We start from the raw sequence: 18717 nt of genomic DNA on the forward strand, positions 1-18717 counted from the left end.
CCAAGGGAAACATCACCGCCTCTGTGAAGCACCCCTTGACTGCTGACTGCTGCAAAGCTGACTGCTGTCTTTCTTTGGACAGCACTGGATCCTGTACCATGAGCACAGCTCTCATTTAGAATTAAGGCGAGCTTTGTATGACTGACTTGACTCTCTGTGCACCCCAGGGCCTAGCGCTATGCCTGGCATATAGGATGTGCCCAGCGAACAGTTGGTGAACTAAATAGGATACACCTGCCATTCCCCTGGACCTCTACTTCTCTAGTACAGGGAGACGGGCTCAGGGCCAGGTGGCACAAACCCCAGGTGTTCTCGAAACTCCCAGGGATAAAGGTCATCCTTCCTCACAGGGACAGGATTACAGATGGTCATGACAGGTGACATGTGTGTCGGGGAGGGGTTGAAGGGATCTTGAAAATCACCCAGGTCAGGGTGATAGCCAAGCTCACAGGACTCGGGCAAGTCTCCAGAGCAAACGGATGGGTTCAGCCTTCGGGAACACTGAGCGGGTAAAGAGGTTTAGTCCAGGGGACGTGACCCAAACCAGCAGCATCACCACAGGACTCACCTGGGTCTGCAGCTTCTGCCCACAGGCACCTGCTGCCTGTGCCCGGGAACAAAGGCTCTCTGTGGCTCTCTAACAGACAGGTTGGGGCAGGACCTGCGCTGCTGAAATGCTTCAAGGACAGGTGCATACACCTTCCTGGGTTCAAAACCAGCTTTCGTCACTGGGAAAGGGTGGAGATATACCTGTGGGGCTTTCCAACCCCTGATGTTTTATTTATTTTTTTTCATCAGAGGAGGAGCCTCAGGGCACTCAATCATCTTCAAAAGGAAAACAAAAAGCATTAAGACTACATTATTTCTTCAAACACTATAATGCTTTTCTAGTACTTATGCAGATGGTTAGAAGTGTGGGTAGCAGTGAGTAGTAGAAAATACCAGGCCTCTGAATCAGCAAATCTGAGTACCCACTACTGACCTCGTGGAAGTCCTTTTCCCCATGTGTAACTTAATCTCTTTTGGCCTTAGTTTCCTCATCTGTATTATGGGGATAATGCAAATACTGATCTCATGAGGTTTCTGGGAGGAATAAATATAAAATGTGCATGGCACTTAGCTCCATGACTCACACATAGTGAGTTCTCAATAAATGGCTTCCATTCCTATAAGTTACCGGCATCTCAAGTAATCATGAAATTGTGAATAAGGCCCATTTGAGGATAAAAGGCTCTATGTACCCTTGCTTTATAAGTTCAAGGAATGGACCAAGGTTGGGTCCAGTAACCCCATAAGACAGCAAGAGTTCAAAATCTGTCTTACCACCAAATGCCATCATCATCCCTCACTTCCCCGCAAAAATCAATACAAGATGTAGATGAGAGAGTGTCATTGAGGGGGGGGGCGTGATCATGTTTGATGAGCACAGAGACAGGGTATCTCCTCCCTCACCGAGGAGAAAGAAGGTGGGATCCCTGCACTCCTTAAAGTCAAAGGCCAGGAGGCTCTTGGAGACTCACTCCAAGTAGGGGTCCTGATATTCCAGCCCCAGATGGACACCTGCTTAGCAGAGAGTTGGCCTCTTGGCCATCTGAGAGGAAAAGAGCTGTAGACAGATTGTATGGGGTGGGGAAGGGGGACTTCCAGGTGACAAGAGGCCTGTTCTACGGACTGCAAGTGGAAGATGGAGCCCATACCTTCCGGCTGTTTCTATGGAGGATAAATGGGGGAATCATGAGACTGAGGGCTATATCCTTATCAGGATCACCTCAGTGTAGGGCCGGAACGAGGGAGATGGGACAAGAATGCTCCCAGCTGGGAGTGAGCTGGAAGAACGAGTCGGATCTCACAGAAGACTAACTACCAAGGTCCTGGGAGCAGCGTAGGAGTGAGTTCCTGGTCAGCAGAGCATTCAGAGGCTCCCACCTTGGGACAGTGGCAATTATCCAAGAGGGGGACAGCAACTTCACTGTCAGCCACATTCTGCTTCCTCTGTGCTACTCCAGACCTGGAGATTCAGGCACAGGAACAAGGGGAGGGAAAGGAAGTCACGTTATCATGTCCTCATCCACCCATAACAAAGGCACCTGCACTTGGGGGGCCTAGGGGAAAAGAGCTTTGAGTGGAGTTTGAGTGGAGTTTGAGACTGAAGTTTAAAAATGAATAAGACTGAGTCACAAAACTGAGGCATAGAACTGTTCTAATAATGAGTGTGACTTAAAAGTTACCGATTCTGGCCACCGTTGAGTCTTGACCCAGCGGAAAAATGGAGGGGTCAACATAACACAGTTGGGGGCAGTTACTGAAATACCAAAAATCCACATCATAGTGATGCCACAACGATTGATACACTCGTTACAAGTATGCTCCTCTATGCGCAGAGACTCACAGGGCCACATCCCACCCAGAAGCATCTGGGGAATGGCAGACGAGTGTCTGCATTACATGCCCTCAGAGGCTACACAACCATTTCTAAGCCAGAGTTCTCAGTCTTTTCTGATTTCTTCCTCTCGTACATGGCATGCCTAGATTTTAATCCATCTGCTACCCCCAAAGACACCACGCACAGGAGCTCTGAAATCACACAGACGTGGGTGCACATCCTGACTCTGCCACACACCAGCTACAGCCCTTGGGGGAGGTCAGTCATAACCTCTTTAAGCTGATGTTTCCTCATCTGTAAACTCAGCCTATTAGAAATGCCAACTTCGGTTGTGAGAGTTGGACGTGATACGTGTAAAAGCCTTAAAAGCGCAGCTGGCACTTATTCAGTCAACAAATATTTATTGAGTAGATTCTGTATGCCTTACGGTGCAGAGGATGAGGCAGGTGGATGGGGTGGTGGTGGAGATAACCGGGGCAGAAAGCAGGACACTGGGGAGATAGATGGCAGAGTGGCCAGGGGTCCCCCCCAGGCGACGTGGGATGAAGCCGGCCCACTGAGTCCATAGCCCAGAGCCCCCTCTGCTGAGCAAGACTCTGTAAAAGGCTCAGCTGAAGCTCTGCCACGGGACCCAGACCTGGATCCCACCTCGCCCAGAACCTCCGAGCACGTGCCTGCCACCTACAGGCCGGCCCGGGAACTCTCCACCAGGAGGAAATAACGTCTTCCTGGGAATGGGAATTTGCGTCTCCCTACCTATCCAAGGAAACACCACCACCAATCCCCCCATGTCCCAGCAATGTACACGTCACACGTCACTTCTCTCTGATCTCATCAGAGAGAATGAGAGGAGGGCTCACACCCTAGGGCAAAGGAACCCACGTAGGACCCCCCCATCCCCCACAGAGCTGGGATTACGATACACCACCCGACAGCTGCTTCAGAGACCTCTGGAAGCAGTGCAACCAGGCCTGACCTGGAACAGGCCCAGCTCATTCAAGTTCCCACTCAGGGAATTCCAACAGCCACCATCCGAGACACGACACACCCATGAGACCCCGGGAGTGGCCACCCACCCCACATACTGGAAGAGACTGCAACTCAGAAACACAGCCAGGAAAAGCAAACTTCCACTGAATTGCAGAACAGAGGCAAGGAACCGGCCGGATTGCAATCCATCACCTTTGCAAACTTACCTGCTGGGTTGGGCTGTGTCCTTCCTCACGGCTCCCGTCCTCCCCACCCTGACCACCTACCCGACCCGTCCTAAGTCGATGTTCACAGGCATCTTTTCAAAACGCAACCTTGCTAGGGAAAGGGGGTGTCATCTAAAGCCCAAACTGCTTTACCTGCTCTGGGAAAAGTGGAGGCAGGTGCAGCCTAATGAGTTTGGGAGCATGCCGGGGCCCATGGCAGCTCTGGAGCTGGCAGCTGCTTGTGTTTACAAATAGGAGCGAGAGCACAAACGTTTCCAGAGCAAGATGTTGCCTGAAGAGGCTGAGAAGTTAGACCAGCCATCTCCAGACCAATACCTAATTGAATAGAAAACCACCAGCAAACACTAAGGTGCTAATTAGCCACGAAATTTGAGTTAATTAAAAACTAATCGGGATGTCAAAATGTAGCATCTCATTAATAAATCAAAGGTTTTTATTTTTTTTTAAGCTAAAAAAAAGTACTGCTTCCTCTAATAAAAGTAAGAGATAAGGATTCGGCATTTCTCCCTGGGAACTGTACACTTTAAATATGTTCTGTGGTTAAGTGTTCTCTCTCCCACAGATAAGGCCTGGCTTGATAATTAACTGAATTGCTAGTCGGGTGAATAAAATCAGCATTGTTTGATCAGGCCCTTCTGAAAGAGAAGCGGCTATGTCCTCACAATTCCCTCAGTGTCTTGCAGACATGGCCAGCATGGTTGAATATGCATTCTTGGAGTGAGTCTTTAGGTTGTCAAAAACTTGGCATCTTCAAGTCTAGACAAGCACTGAACTACATCAAAACCAGAAGGAAAAAACCAGAAGAGCCCACCAGTATCTCTTGTTTTAACCATATTCATGTCATCAATAAGTAACAGGTGGGCATTTCTAATGATGAAAAGGCAGCTTCGTGACAAGTGCTGACTTACCTTCTGCAGACAGCCCCTGGATGTTTATTCCCTTAGCTGCCAGGAAATTCAAGCAGGCATCTATATTTTCAATCTAGGAGGAAAGAAACAACAATATACACTCAATAAATGTTCAACCTTCTCCAGAGCCATCTCTTATTAGAAACAAAGTGCTATGTCAGAGAGAGGGTTCCTTGTGCATTCGCTAAGGTTCTTCACAAGGAAAAACAGAAGGACATGAAAACACCGGATGAACAGATGGATGCAGGTCAAGACTCTCTCTCCTTTGTCTGTACTTGCACAGGAAAAGGTTACCTAATATACCAACCATACAGAGCCAAAAGTTGAGGCCTTGGATTGCTCACAACTGCCAAAAATAACCAGAGTGGAATTGGAGCTTTTATGTGGATCACTGTCACCAGTGCAATCCTGAAAACTTGAGCAGCTTCCAGAAAAACAGAGGTGGGACAAGGTTAGTAGACCCACCTCTCTACTAGTAGCTCGGAGAAATTTCTAGCCACTGAGGAGGCAGGAAGTCAAATGTACAAACGGTGAATGGGAATTTCAGCAGGAATCTGGATAGTGTTTATTCAAAAAATTCTCAGGATGGCAGGCATTGCAGATGAGCAGGGAGGGCTGCAACCTCACGGAAGCCCTATGTCCTTTGTGTTTTCTGTAGCAAGAAGGGACCCACCTGACAGAGACCGGGAGGCCTCCCATCTTTGCCAGGGCTGATGCCATGGCAAAGGGTGAGCCAAAGTACAGCCCTCACGGAAGAACAATGAGGTCATTCCTAAAGGTCTGATTTGAATTCAGTTGTCAGAGCTAATTATTTTTGGTCCACAGGAAAATGTTCGGGCTTGATTAATGTCAACAGTGACCATACATAAAAGAAACTGTTTTTGACTTGGCACAAGGATCTTTGAATTTCATTCAGTTTGCATTTCACAGTGGCAATCTCCCTTACCTCCACAACCATGCACCACCCACCTGACTTCCTAGGCACCATCAACATTCTTATGACTGAAACCAGTATTTAACCCATGGAATTTATTTTTAACTAATAAATGACTGTCTTCCGCAGTATACAGTATACATATGACTCTTCTCCCTTCCCTCCCCCAAGCCATATCTCATGGCTCCTTCATAGCCACAGAGAATGAAGTGTCTACATTTTAAGAGCTTTAATTTGAGTAGAGTATGCTCCAGTCTTCCAGCAGTCTTCCTGAAGGTCACATCAATGCTCCCCCAGATGTCTGGCATTTTCCTGCTCTACTTTCAGCCTTCACATCTTTCAAATGCTTTAAGTTAAGCTATGGGACACCTGAATAAAACTGCACCCATTTTAGAAGAATCCACTCAACCCTGAGCTTGAGGTAACTCTATCCTTGCATTTTTTAGCTCAGGATTCCATTTCTTTCCCAGCCTCCAGCTCACCTTCAAGAGGACTTTTTTTTTTCATCTCAAGGCAAAGGGGAAGAATGGAATTTCCTGCAAAGTAAATAAATGTTGATGCTATGGGTTATGCCTGCCACTACCACAGAAAGATTGCTTTTAACTCTTTCTTCTTTCTAGCCCAGGATGACTGACAGCAACAATCAGGTGCTACTGTTATGAAGGGAAATGGGGAGAGGAAGGAAAGGAAGAGAATGGCCAGACCGGCCTTGTGGAAGGTGTTTTGGAGCAATTTGCTTCCATTTGTAAGTGTAATAAAAATTATCATCCTACATGCTATTTCACCCTATTACAAAACCTCATTTTTGAGAAAATAACTTATCAGCCCTTATTTGTGCTATTGTACACAGTAGTAACATACCAAAACCGATGGGGGAGTAGGTAAAGGCTATGCTCACCTCCTCCCAAGACCACATCAAAATTAGAACCAAACTACAGAACACGCATCGTTGAGAATCACATTAAATGTAGCGGCACACAAAGCCTAAAACTAAAAATATACAGGTGAAACCATGTGGAGACCGACAGGAGGGGTGGAGACATGGAACGGACTACTCCCACACCCATGTGTGGGGGAAAAAATTGGGAGGGATATCTCAGCTCAAGGTCCCCATTCCCTGAGGAGTCCCATCCCCACATCAGGCTCACCAGCTCTGGGTTCCAGGGCCAGGGTGAGAACTTCTCATAACCAGTGGCGGAGATTGTGGCTGAGTGACACAGGGCTGCTGGAGTCCCAGGTACTCCTCTTAAAGGGCCCATACACACACTTACTCGCTGACAGACTCACTTGCTCTGAGCTCCAGCTCTAGGGCAGCAGCTCAATAGGTGCTGTATCTGAGTCTCAGTGAACATGTCCGCCCTGCCCTGGTGATTCTGAGATCCCACCCCACCCAACTTACAGGCATGCCCAAGCCCCTTCCAGTAGCTCTGCCATACAAATGGCTTGTCTTGGTTCATGCTGCCGACTTTCCTAAAATCTCTCAAAGGTTCACAAACCCCAAATGACAGCATCTGGCCTTGGCATGCCCCATACGTCTTTCTAAATAGCCCCAACCCTGGCACGAGTAGTAGCTGGCCTCCGTTCACAGGTTAGCCTCCCCCAGGCACTTCCAAGCCCAGTGTGAGTAGCAACCATCTTCAGATCACTTTCTAGTCATACCAAGTGGCCCTAGGCAAGGCACAGGCAGCAGATGACTTGGCCTGCAACAAAGCCCCTCCCAAGAAGCCCCAGAACCAACACACCTTGTGGCCATCTTCAGACTACACTATAGCACTACCCAACCATCTCCACAAATGACACACCCTAACGGCAGACTGAGCAGGCACCAGAACCCCACTAAAGTGAATCCTGCTCCACAGGGTCAGCCCCTGCACAATAGCCTCTCCACTGTAGTCACAGCCAGTCCTCACAACCAATCAGCCTGAAAAACTGATCCCTCCCATTGACGTGCCAACAGCAATCAAGGCTCAACTACAGCAGGAGGGCACACAAAATGCACACAAGGGGCACACCTGGAGCGCCCAGCTCAGGTGACCAGGGAGACTGCACCACTGGGCTCCACAGCACACCTCTTACATAAAGCCATTACCAAGACCGAGAGACATAATAGCACTCCCTAACACATAGAAACAAACACAGGGAAGAGAAAAGAAACATGTCCCAAAAGAAAGAACAGAACAAAACTCCAGGAAAAGAACTAAAGAGAAAATGAAAACAAGCCATCTACCAGATACAAAGCTCAAAACCCTGGTTATAAGGACGCTCAGTGATCTCAGGGAGAACTTCAACAAAGAGATAGGAAACAGAAAAATGGAGACAGAAAACATAAAAAAGAACCATTGAAATTCTTAATGAAGAATACAATAACGAAAATAAAGACTACATTAGAGGGAATCAACAGTGGATTAGATGAAGCAGAAGGTCAAATCAGTGATTTGAATGCTAAGGTAGCAGAAAACATCCAATCGGAACAGCAAAAAGAAAAAGAATCCATAAAAATGAAGACAGCTTAAGGGGCCTCTGGGACAATATCAAGCGCACCAACATTCGCATCATAGGGGTACCAGAAGGAGAAGAGAAAGAGCAAGGAATTAAAAACCTATTTGATGAAATAATGATGGAAAACTTCCCTAACCTGGTGAGGGAAACAGACATACTGTGTTTGTCCAGAAAATAAGACCCAGCCAGACAATCAGCTCTAATGCATCTTTTGGAGCAAAAATTAATAAGACCCAGTCTTATTTTACTATTATAATATAACATAACATAACATAACATAACATAATATAATACCAGGTCTTACATTAATTTCTGCTCCAAAAGATGCATTAGAGCTGATTATCTGGCTAGGTCTTATTTTTAGGAAAACAGGGTACAAGCCCAGGAAACACAGAGTCCCAAATAAGATGAAACCAAACAGGCCCACACTAAGACACATTGTAATTAAAATGGCAACGATTAAAGACAAAGAGACAATCCTAAAAACAGCCACAGAAAGGCAACTAGTAAAATAAGGGAGCTCTCATAAGACTGTCAGCTGATTTCTCAACAGAAACTGCAGGCCAGAAAGGATTGGCACAAAATATTCAAAGTGATAAACACCAAGGACCTACAACCAAGATTACTCTACCCAGCAAAGCTATCATTTGGGACCGAAGGACCAAGAACTTCCCAGACAAGAAAAGTATAAAGGAGTTCATCACCACCAAACCGGTATGATAAGAAATTTTAAAGGAACTTCTTTAAGAAGAAGGGGGAAAAAAAGATTTAAAAATGTGAATAATAAAATGGCAATAACTACATATCTATCAACAATTACTTTAAATATAAATGGATTAAATTCTCCGATCAAAAGACACAGGGTGGCTGAATGGATAAGTAAGCAAGACCCTTTATATATGCTGCCTACAAGTGACTCATTTCAGATTGAAAGAAACACACAGACTGAAAGTAAAGGGATGGAAAGAGACATTTTATGAAAATGGAAACAAACAGAAAAACTGGAGTAGCAACACTTACATAAAATAGACTTTAAAGGCTATAATAGACAAAGACAGACCCAGTAATTCTACTGTGCGTACTTATCCTAAGAAACCCAAAACACTAATGCAAGTGGATACATGCATCCATATGTTTACTGCGGTGCTATTTACAATAGCCATGATACAAAAACTACCTAAGTGTCCATCAATAGATGAATGGATAAAGTGGCACATACATACAATGGAATATTACTCAGCCATAATAAAAGAACGAAATCTTACTACCTGCAACAACATGGATGGACCTAGAGGGTACAGTGCTGAGTGAAATAAGTTAGACAGAGGAAGACAAATACTGTATATTACTCATATGTGGAATCTAAAGAACAACATAAACAAACAAACCAGGAACAAACTCATAGATACAGAGAATATTTTGATGGTTGCCAGATAGGATGAGATTTGGGGGGATGATGGGTAGAAAAGGGGAAGGGCTTAAGAAGTACACATTGGTAGTTACAAAATAGTTATGGAGATGTAAAGTATAGCATACGGAATATAGTCAATAATATTGTAATAACTGTGTCTGGTGTCAGACAGGTACTAGATTTATTGGGGTGACCACTTTGTAAGTTATAAAAATGTCTAATCACCATGTTATATACCTGAAACTAGTACAATATCGTATGCCAACTGTAACTGAAAAATAAAAAAAAATTTAAAAAACAAAACAAAACAGTCAAAAGGATCTGTTGTCCCCACAACGAGGCATTAGTACTTAAATCATGGTAAAATTATAAAATTCCTCTTCTATCCCATGTCTCTGCCTATAATCTTTTCCTCCTTCTTTATTTAATATCATGCACGTGGCTGATAAGCAAGGCTTTGACAATTATGTCCCCTTTGAAAATGAGAAAAAGAAAAGGCTTTTTGCATCTGTAAATGCAAAATCAAAAACAATACACTTGATATTTATCTGGGCATGTGTCATGTAGTTGGGCTGACATGGGTAGGTTAAGTTTTTTAACAAGAGTGCAGCAATGTGATATTAAATTAAAAGACACCCACCAACATATTCAAGAAAAGCACTGCTTGACTACCATATTGTAGTTCTGTGGAAATTTCCTTTCAGGGGCCAAAAAGTACATTTACTTGTCACATTCATGGAGCATTCAACACACACAGGATCATTTAAAGGACATAGCAATTTCTTTTTGCAAGGCTAGCCTTGGTACACTTCAATTCAGCCATCACTGGGCTTCCTTTTAAAGTTAAATTCCACTAAAGGAATGAAGAATTATAAATAGATTACCTAGAATACTTTTTCCTCCTGTTCATTTTCTAAAGCTCTAGTATTCTTTCAATGAATTTCATAATTTAGATCAGCAGTTCTCCACCGGGTGGGGGAGAGTGGGAGAAAAGGGGCAAGGATTTTGTCCCTCAGGAGACATCTGGCAATGTCTGGCAAGTCAAATTTTGGGGAACTGTACTGCGTCTAGTGGGTAGCGGGCCAAGGATGCTGTTAAACATCCTATGATGTTCAGCACAGGATGGCCCCCCACAGCAAAGAATTACCCAATCCAAAATGTCAAGGTGCCCAGGTTGAGAAACCAGAGTTATATATACGATTCATTTAGTCATTCATCCAATCGACAGAACCGTGCTCGATTCTCCTGACAGTGGTGGTCCGGAGTCCTCCTCCCTGACAAGGAGCCCATGTTGACGTGATAGTTCTCTTTAGGGTCCACAGAGCCATTCAACAATCCCCTATTCCCCCCCTCTTCCCCCGCCCCCGGCAACCCGATTCCATCCATTTCAGGGAGAATCAGAATACATAATCAAGGGAAGCATTAGGATCTTTCTTCATTAGGTGGAGCAAGGAGCCCGAAAGACACCAAAAACGCTTTCTCCTGAAGAGGAGATGAAACAGGGAGCCATATACGGATGGCCGGGTTGTACTCCCAGAAAATGTTAAAACTGAAAACAAGAACTTGGGCCATCCTTTAAAAGACGATCCATAAGTCCATCAAGCGCCTTCAATTTTTTTCCCCTCTGCTATGAATTCTCTCCTCACAGGAGGAGTTCAAAAAACATTCCTGAGTCTCAAATCCACTCTTTAATAATATTCCATTAAGGTTAAAAATCACTCCTGACAAGGTGGCCGAGACCCACGCGCTTTTCATCTGCACCCCAGGAAGAATGCGGGGCTGGGAAACAGAACGGGGTCAGATGTGGATTCCAACCTCCTGGCTTCACTTGGAATGAGATCAGAAGGGGAGAATGTGTCTTTGATCCAGGCTCTCTTGTGATTAAAATTCACCTTGAGATTTTCTTCCAGGTAAACCATCCATCTTCGTGTACTGTTGAGACTGCAAACTCCCAGCACACCCCAAGAGAGGAAAGGCCTGGGAACGGCCTGGTGGCAGGACCCCAGCACGCAGTACAGGGGTGTTCTCGAGCCCATCTTTTATGAGGCTCGTGGCTCACGTGTGACACAGACACGTAGTGCAAGATGAGGACCGAGCTCAAGTTGGGAGGTAGAGCGAAGGAAAAGACTCTTAACCAGCAAAGTATGTAAATACGACCAAAGCTGTTCATTAACACATAGCAGCCAATATAAACTACTTTCCAAAATTAGCTGGAAAAAAATCTGCAAAGTTTGACATTCCAGTGTTGCTACGGGGAGGCAGGGAGCAGCACTGGGGGAGAAGGCTGTTGTAGTTGTTGCCATAGCAATGGGTTCAAGAGCTCAGGGATGGAGTTCCTGGAGTTGACGGTATTAGCTGGGGTGGAGGCTCGAAGCCTGGAAGTGGGACCACAACGTGGCTCGGAGACGCTGGGAGCAGAAAGACGCTAGATGCACGAGGAGATGGAGTGAGGGGCTGGACAAAGACCGATGTACTTCACAAGGCTTCCCTGTGTTGGGGGCCATCTGTGGCCTCTATGCTGTGTGGTCCATGCACATCCAAGAGCAAAAGCCTGCAAGTCAGCCTTTCTCCCCGTGTCAGCCAGGACCTCTGTGCCAATGTGGAATCGTTTCTCAGCAGTCTCTGAACTCTAGACTTGGCAGGGCGACTTCCAGAGACTACGTATGTTGTAGCCTTCGTCTCCCACATCCAGACATAGATCTCCACCCAAGACAGCCAGAGAGCAAGGAAAATCAAAACAAACGCCAAACAACTGGAAAGGGAAAGGGGGGTAGAAGAGACCAATGGAAAACTTCACGTTTCAATCATGGTTCAGGCTGGACTGGGGCTCACGATAACGCAAAATATGCAAACCTCGGGAGCTGCTGTCTATCTCCTCTGTAGCTTAGAGACTGATCAAATACCATCTGTTGTGGCAGTTGTCATGGCAGCCTTTTTCTCTGAATACCAGGGTAGCTGAGTTTAAAGTCCACGAAAAGGATGGATGCAAATGAAGATCATCTCTACCATGCCACCACAGCCCACAGGCAGATGGGGCTCCGGGCACACTGAGTAAATGGGGTGCTAGTTTTTATGAGTCAAGAGTTTCTCAGCAGGCCCCTTGGAGATCTCCTTCCCGGGAGGATGAAACTGTGAGGGGAGGCAAACAGCTGCTGCAGTGAAGTCAGACATGGTCACAGCCATTTACTTAAAAATCATGAAATGCCTGAAGCCTCGGCAATGGGGGACCGGGGCCCACAGAAGGATGACTGAGAACTTGCAGGTTCCGGGGACTCGGAAAGCACATTGCACCTTCTTTTCAAGCCTCATCCAACAGCTCAGATGACTTCCTTCCAGAAACGTGAGTGACCCTCACACCTGATATTGCTACTTGCCAACAAAGCTAATCATCATTCATCCATTCCTTTACTGTATTTGCTGAGCACCTACTGGTGCCAGGCTGTGTGCTGGTTGTTATTCAGCATATAGCAGTGAATAAAACAGATATAATCCCTGACTTTGTAGCACCTGCAGTCTAATGCAGGGGAACTGGCAATAAATAGTGTGTAAACAACATCTGTCATGTACTAGAAGACTTGATCTAGCCGGCGGGGAGAGAGGAGCAGGTACGACTTCCTTCAGGAAGAGAGAGCTATAGTAGGTCCACAGAGAGAAGCGCTTTGTGTCCGTTCTGTTCACGGAAGTAGCCCCAAGCCCCTGGAATAGCATGGACACATCACGCGTAGGTACCCAAGAATATGTGCTGACTGAAGGGGAATTTGAGCTGAGACTTCAGAGTCAGCTGGGCTCTGAGAGTGGGAAGAAGAGAACATACCCATCATAGGGAACTAAGGCGTGGCGGCTTCCACACAGGACGCAGCACATCACATTCTGGGGAGCAAAAGAAAGTCAAAATGGCTGGAGGCCAATAGGCAAGGGAGGAGAGCAGTAGACAGGACACTGAGCAAGAACAGAGGCTGGCCCCCCAGGGCCGCATTCAGGTGCTGACATGCGGAAGGAGCGCAGGCCACGGTCCTTCCAGTTCTTAGGAAAGGCTTGTCACGGCTCCGTTATCATGGCAACAGAAGAGAGGCCATGCCCTGTGGGTCTGAACGCTTGAGGACGTCAGAGACTGCTCAAGCCGTGTCCTCGAGGTGGAGCCCCGAGACACAGAGACAGGGAGGTCTGGGAGGGAATGCCAGCATCTGGAGCCATGTGTTACTTACTAGGAAGGTCTGTTTCCTATCTAACCCTGCTGACACTCCATCCTCTGGCTCCTTCCAAAAATAAACAGAGAAAAGAAAAGAAAGAAATCCAACTATGCAACCAAACAAAAAAGCAAAACGCAATTTGAGGAAATGCCCTCCTAAATGCCATCTCACTAGTGGTGCCTTTTTCCTGTGCATTCCTAGGGGCCACTGCCTGATACATGACTTCCCAGCTTCATGAGTTTTTGTTTTGTTTTGTTTGGGTCCCCTTAGGTCAGTGCTGGCGCCCAGCGTCATCATAGGATCACATGACTCATGGGCCACAGTGGTCCTGGATGGAGCTGGTGGGGTCCAGACACTACAGTCCTAATCCTACAAAGCGGACCCCAGAACGAGGGAAACGCATGGTGGCATTTCAAACACTCTAGGTGGGGAAATCATCGGTAGCATCTCCCCTTGTAAGCTCCACAGGCTGCTGCTTGCTTGGCTGATGCTTGAAGCCATCTTGTATCTTGTCCAGCAATACAAGAGGTGCCATACCTTCTGTCCCAGCTTGGACCATTCAGACATCAAAGTTTCCAACAAGTCAGCTCTAGCTCTCTTGGTGGCTTTGAAGCAGAAGGTTGAAGAATGTGGGATTCCGGGCCGGGGTGGGGCTTGAGACCCTCTGTCAGTCTGTTTCTCTTGCTGTTTTAATGCCCAGCTCCTTCCTACAATTTGGCAATGTTATCCACCTTATCGTTTCTAGTACTTATAACTTCAGCTTTCCAAGATATTGTCAAAAATTCCTTTAAAAAAAAACTTTGTGGGAGTCTCTCTGCTGTTACAGCAAATGTAAGTCCATATGGATACAAAAAATTCTGTCTAGAGGAGAAAAAAACACGAAAACAAGAATCTCAAATTCCTCCAGTGACTATCTTTTTCTGCTTTCCCTCCAACTGCCTAGAATATTTCATTTTCCTATTATTTTCTGACTTCTCAATTTTTCCCTTGAAACAAAGAGAAATCTGGGAGAAGAGCTGCAGGGTACGTTCTAGAAGTTAGTCCTTGTTCTGAAGGCTCCCATAATAAACCCTTCGAGGTGAGCTCTGCAGGGTATCCCCTTTTAGAGATGGCAATCACAATGAGGGGAAAACTCCACTGGGGATCAGCTGTCAGAAAGGCCCAGTGACGCCTCTGTGTGTGTTTATTCAGCAAACCGAGCATCATTTCTCCTGCTACCACCTTAGAGTCACGACCCTAACTTCCTAGTACTCCCAAAGAGACTAAGTCAGGAGCTGAACACAAATGCTGAAGGGGAGTGAAGAGCGCTAAGGAGTGAGATTTAGAGGACATAACTCAGGCTTTGGGGTCAGACAAATGTGGGTTCAAATCCTGCTTCTGCCATTAACTAAATTATGATCAGCAAGCTACCTCAGCAGCCTGATCTGTAAAATGAGCATTATAACACCTAATACACAAGGTGGTGGGTTGTCACTATATAAGAGGCTATATGTGTGGTACTATATAAGGGTCCAATAACCAGCATTTATTGTTACTGTGTTGTCATTTTTGACGTGAGTTCTCAGGCCATGACATACCCAAAGCTGTCTCTGGGATTGGCTCCTGGCAAAACAGACCAGTTTACTTGGGCTGCTTTCCATTTCCTCCTCCTGGCTTTCCTCTCAGGCCCAGCTATCCAGGACTCCGGGCCCTCTCCATCACCTGAAGTCGTACCTGCCCCTCACCAACCCCTCTCTTGAAAAGACACTAATTAACTAATTCACACCAAGGCATAAGGGACTGCTACTGGCTTCCCATGTGTTACCTCTTCCCAGTGGTACTTGTATTCCATCACAATTATTAGGTGACATTATCCATTGAAAGAATACGGACTTTGGACTCCACACTGAATTTTTATTCCCTTACAGATGACCCACAAGGCCCTAGGAAAATTATTAACTGCTTCTAGCCTCAAATTCATCACCTGTAATGTAGGAATACGGATAATTATCTCCTAGACTTACTGAGTAGTAGATGGGTTGGAATACATAAAGGGTCTGGAACTTTACATAGAGCTTTAAAAAGGCTCTTTCCTCATTCTATTCCTTCTGTCATAATGGCAGAATATTAGATATCACTGGCCTCTCCTGAAAGTGAAAGATCATTTCAGAGCGGTGACACTCTGAGACTTGCTAAATTATGTGACAGTAGTATAGCCTCTCTAGGAACGGGTTCCTTGTAGCGAGAATTCATTCTGACCCTGTCAGAATCAGCTCTTTCTGTCCAAAAGCTTTCTGGTCAGTTTCCTCTACTAAGTTACATGGGAAACCCTAAGAACTTAAACAAACAGTTTTGTTTGTCAAATATATATGTATACACACACGTATATGTATTATGCGTGTGTGTGTGTGTGTATATATATATATATATATATATATATACACTTTTTTTTTTGCAGAAAACTTTAGCTTTATGTATAAAGAAGGATACAAACTCAGATTCCAGCTTTCACAAGAAAACCCTGAAAACCCTGACTCCTGGACCCCAAACACATGGCTGCCTCTTGAACCAAAGGGAGAAGAGTGGCACTTGGGAATTTTACCGGGAACTATAAAACTTGGTAGCCTCATTCATTCCTTGAAAAGCAATGACTGAGTTGTGGGCCCAGCTGTAGGGGAAGGGGAAACAGTGGTGACAAAACAGTGAGGTCCTTCCCTCATGCAGCAGACAGCCCCCTGGGCAGGAGCATGCTGTAACCAAACATCGCCCCACTAAGCAGCTCACTGACAGGGTAAGTGCTAACTTATACCCATCCACTCACCTACTCAAAAGCCTGACACGGACTCACTACGCTCTTTTTAGAAGGTCTGGGTTCTTTTTGAATCTTTGCCATATGTTCTTGCTGAAGCCCCTAAGCCACCCCAAAGTCTTCAAGAGACAGACTATATGCATGCAAAAGAAAAACAAAACAGCAGATCCTTGCTATGCCCCCAGAGTGCAGCAAATCCTCAATTTTGGAAATCACCACTAGAATAGATCATTTCACCCACAAAACAAACACATGTAAAGGAACAGGGTGATGGGGTAATTTGTAAAAGAGGCCAAGAGCTAGACTTGCTCAGCCATCTGAGGACTAGCTCCCACACACTGGCCTGGACAATTCAGTTTTGTGGCTCAGCCAATTGTCTGTAGCTCAGGGTTCTTTCTGCGTTGCTCACGAGCAGTAAATCCATGGATTTCCAACTCCGAAATTCCAAGGATAGCAGGTATGGAGGTGCAAGGCCATCCTGGCAGCATTAATTACCAGCGAAGCAAAGCCAAGTAGATAAGTTGGCCTGCTTTGGTACTCAATTCAGAATCCTGCGAACACATTGCTCTCACACTGTGGCGATGGCTGGAATGAAGGTGACTGCTCTGTTACCCTCTGCCTGCGGGTATCACCCTGTAGTGTTCACTTCTGTAGGAGATGGAATTCAAAAACTACCCTTCTCTTTCCATTCCAATTCCAGATGTGCCTAGCAATCAGTAGGGAATTATTATATGCCAGACATAGTACTAGGACCTTTCACATACATTACTTCTATTTTTTTATTTCGAAAGCTGTGTGTAGTATGGCTAAAGAGCTGAGCCTGAATTTTAGACCACTGGTGATCATTAATATATCATTTGGGAGGCTTGGCAAGTGGTATACAAAATAATTTATACCAAGAAACTAGATTTGTTAATAATTTCAAGTTTTAAAATCTGTGATTGGGGTGGCCGGATGGCTCAGTTGGTTAGAGCGTGAGTTCTCAACCACAAGGTTGCCGGTTCAATTCCTGCAAGGGATGGTGTGCTGCGCCCCCTGCAACTAAAGATGGAAAATGGCGACTGGACTTGGAGCTGAGCTACATCCTCCACAGCTAGACTGAAGGACAACGACCTGGAGCTGATGGGCCCTGGAGAAACACACTGTTCCTTAATATTCCCCAATAAAAATTAAAAAAAAAATAATCTGTGATCAAGGCAGAGCTATATGCCAATCAGAAATTATACACAATTAAAATAAATAAGAAAATTATTAATATTAAAATAATTCTCAACTCTGTTTACTGCCATAGCCAGAATGTCAGAGAACGTTCGGTCAGAGTCCACCGGAAGAGAGCAAACTAAACAAGGAACGTCTCTATTACAGGATATCCTTGAGCGTTCCAAGGCTACATGATAGCTAATGCACTTGTGAAGGAGTAGTGACAATTTTTAACTTGTCATATAATGCTAATCTCTGTTATTATTTCTGTCCTTGTCAAGTATTTAGTTGAACCAGATAACACTGCACTTTTTGTGAGTAAAAAAATGGTTCAACGTGGGCCATTTCCTAAGGTTCTACCTATATATCAATGCATTAGGAAGACACCCTCCCCCTAAAGGCTAAAATTAAACTGCTGGGTGATCATAAACATAGAGCATTTTACAGCCACTTATAAACAAATCACCAGTAAATTCTGAAACTCAGAATAAAATCTCTGTAAGTCTTTCTCATGGAGTCTCACCAGACTGACGATATATAGAGGAAAAAGAGCAAATCAAAAAAAATATCTCATCCGCAGGTTAACCCTTAAAGGCCCTCTGCTTTAGTTAGGGTTTCTTTTGCATGATCCCCTTAAAGAAGCAGGAGGGGGCCCCAGAGAAGCCTTTAATTCCAAGTTAATTCACATCTCAAAACCTCCCATGAAAGGTAAGCACTAGTCATCCTTCTTAACAGTGAAGGAAACTAGGTCTCATGCCCTTCTCTTGCCTTCCTGTTCCTTCAGAGGGAAGGGTGAGAAAGATGACATTTTGGTCCCGTTCTGCCAGCCCATCCAACTCTACACGACTGCTACCACGTTCACACCAATGTGGGTATCCCTCTTGCCCATGAAATCTACTCATAGGAAAAACTAACTCATGTCAAAATGTTGTTATTTGCATTGTGATGGAAGCCATTACTAAGAGGACATTTGAATGTGGGAGAGGAAAATGAACGATTTCACAGGACCAGAGGTGAAGTCTGGGGAACTGTGGATCTCTCAAGGCTTCTTGGATAGCCCAGGTACTTAATTTCCCTGAGCCTCAGCTTTCCTTTCAGGAAAATGGGGACAATGATCCCTTTCTTGAAAGCCATATACAGGCTTCACAAGAAACCAGTATTTGTAGTCTTAAAAAACATGAAGCACT

General features: G+C 45.3%; 1 protein-coding gene across 7 annotated transcripts in view; it reads right to left on the reverse strand.

Moving 5' to 3' along the window:
• The window catches only part of NAV2 (neuron navigator 2), a 710917-nt gene that overhangs the window by 216112 nt on the left and 476088 nt on the right, over nucleotides 1-18717 (reverse strand). For all 7 annotated transcript variants that reach the window (XR_013994137.1, XM_081061904.1, XM_081061902.1 and 4 more), the window contains exon 4: nucleotides 4509-4581. Coding sequence is in view for 6 of the 7 variants with exons in the window: in XM_081061904.1 (XP_080918030.1) it covers nucleotides 4509-4581 (73 nt within the window). In the remaining variant the exon portion in view is untranslated. The remainder of the gene's footprint in view (nucleotides 1-4508; nucleotides 4582-18717) is intronic.

Source organism: Rhinolophus hipposideros, assembly GCF_964194185.1.
Source record: "Rhinolophus hipposideros genome assembly, chromosome: 10".
In the NCBI taxonomy this organism is placed as follows: Eukaryota; Metazoa; Chordata; class Mammalia; order Chiroptera; family Rhinolophidae; genus Rhinolophus; species Rhinolophus hipposideros.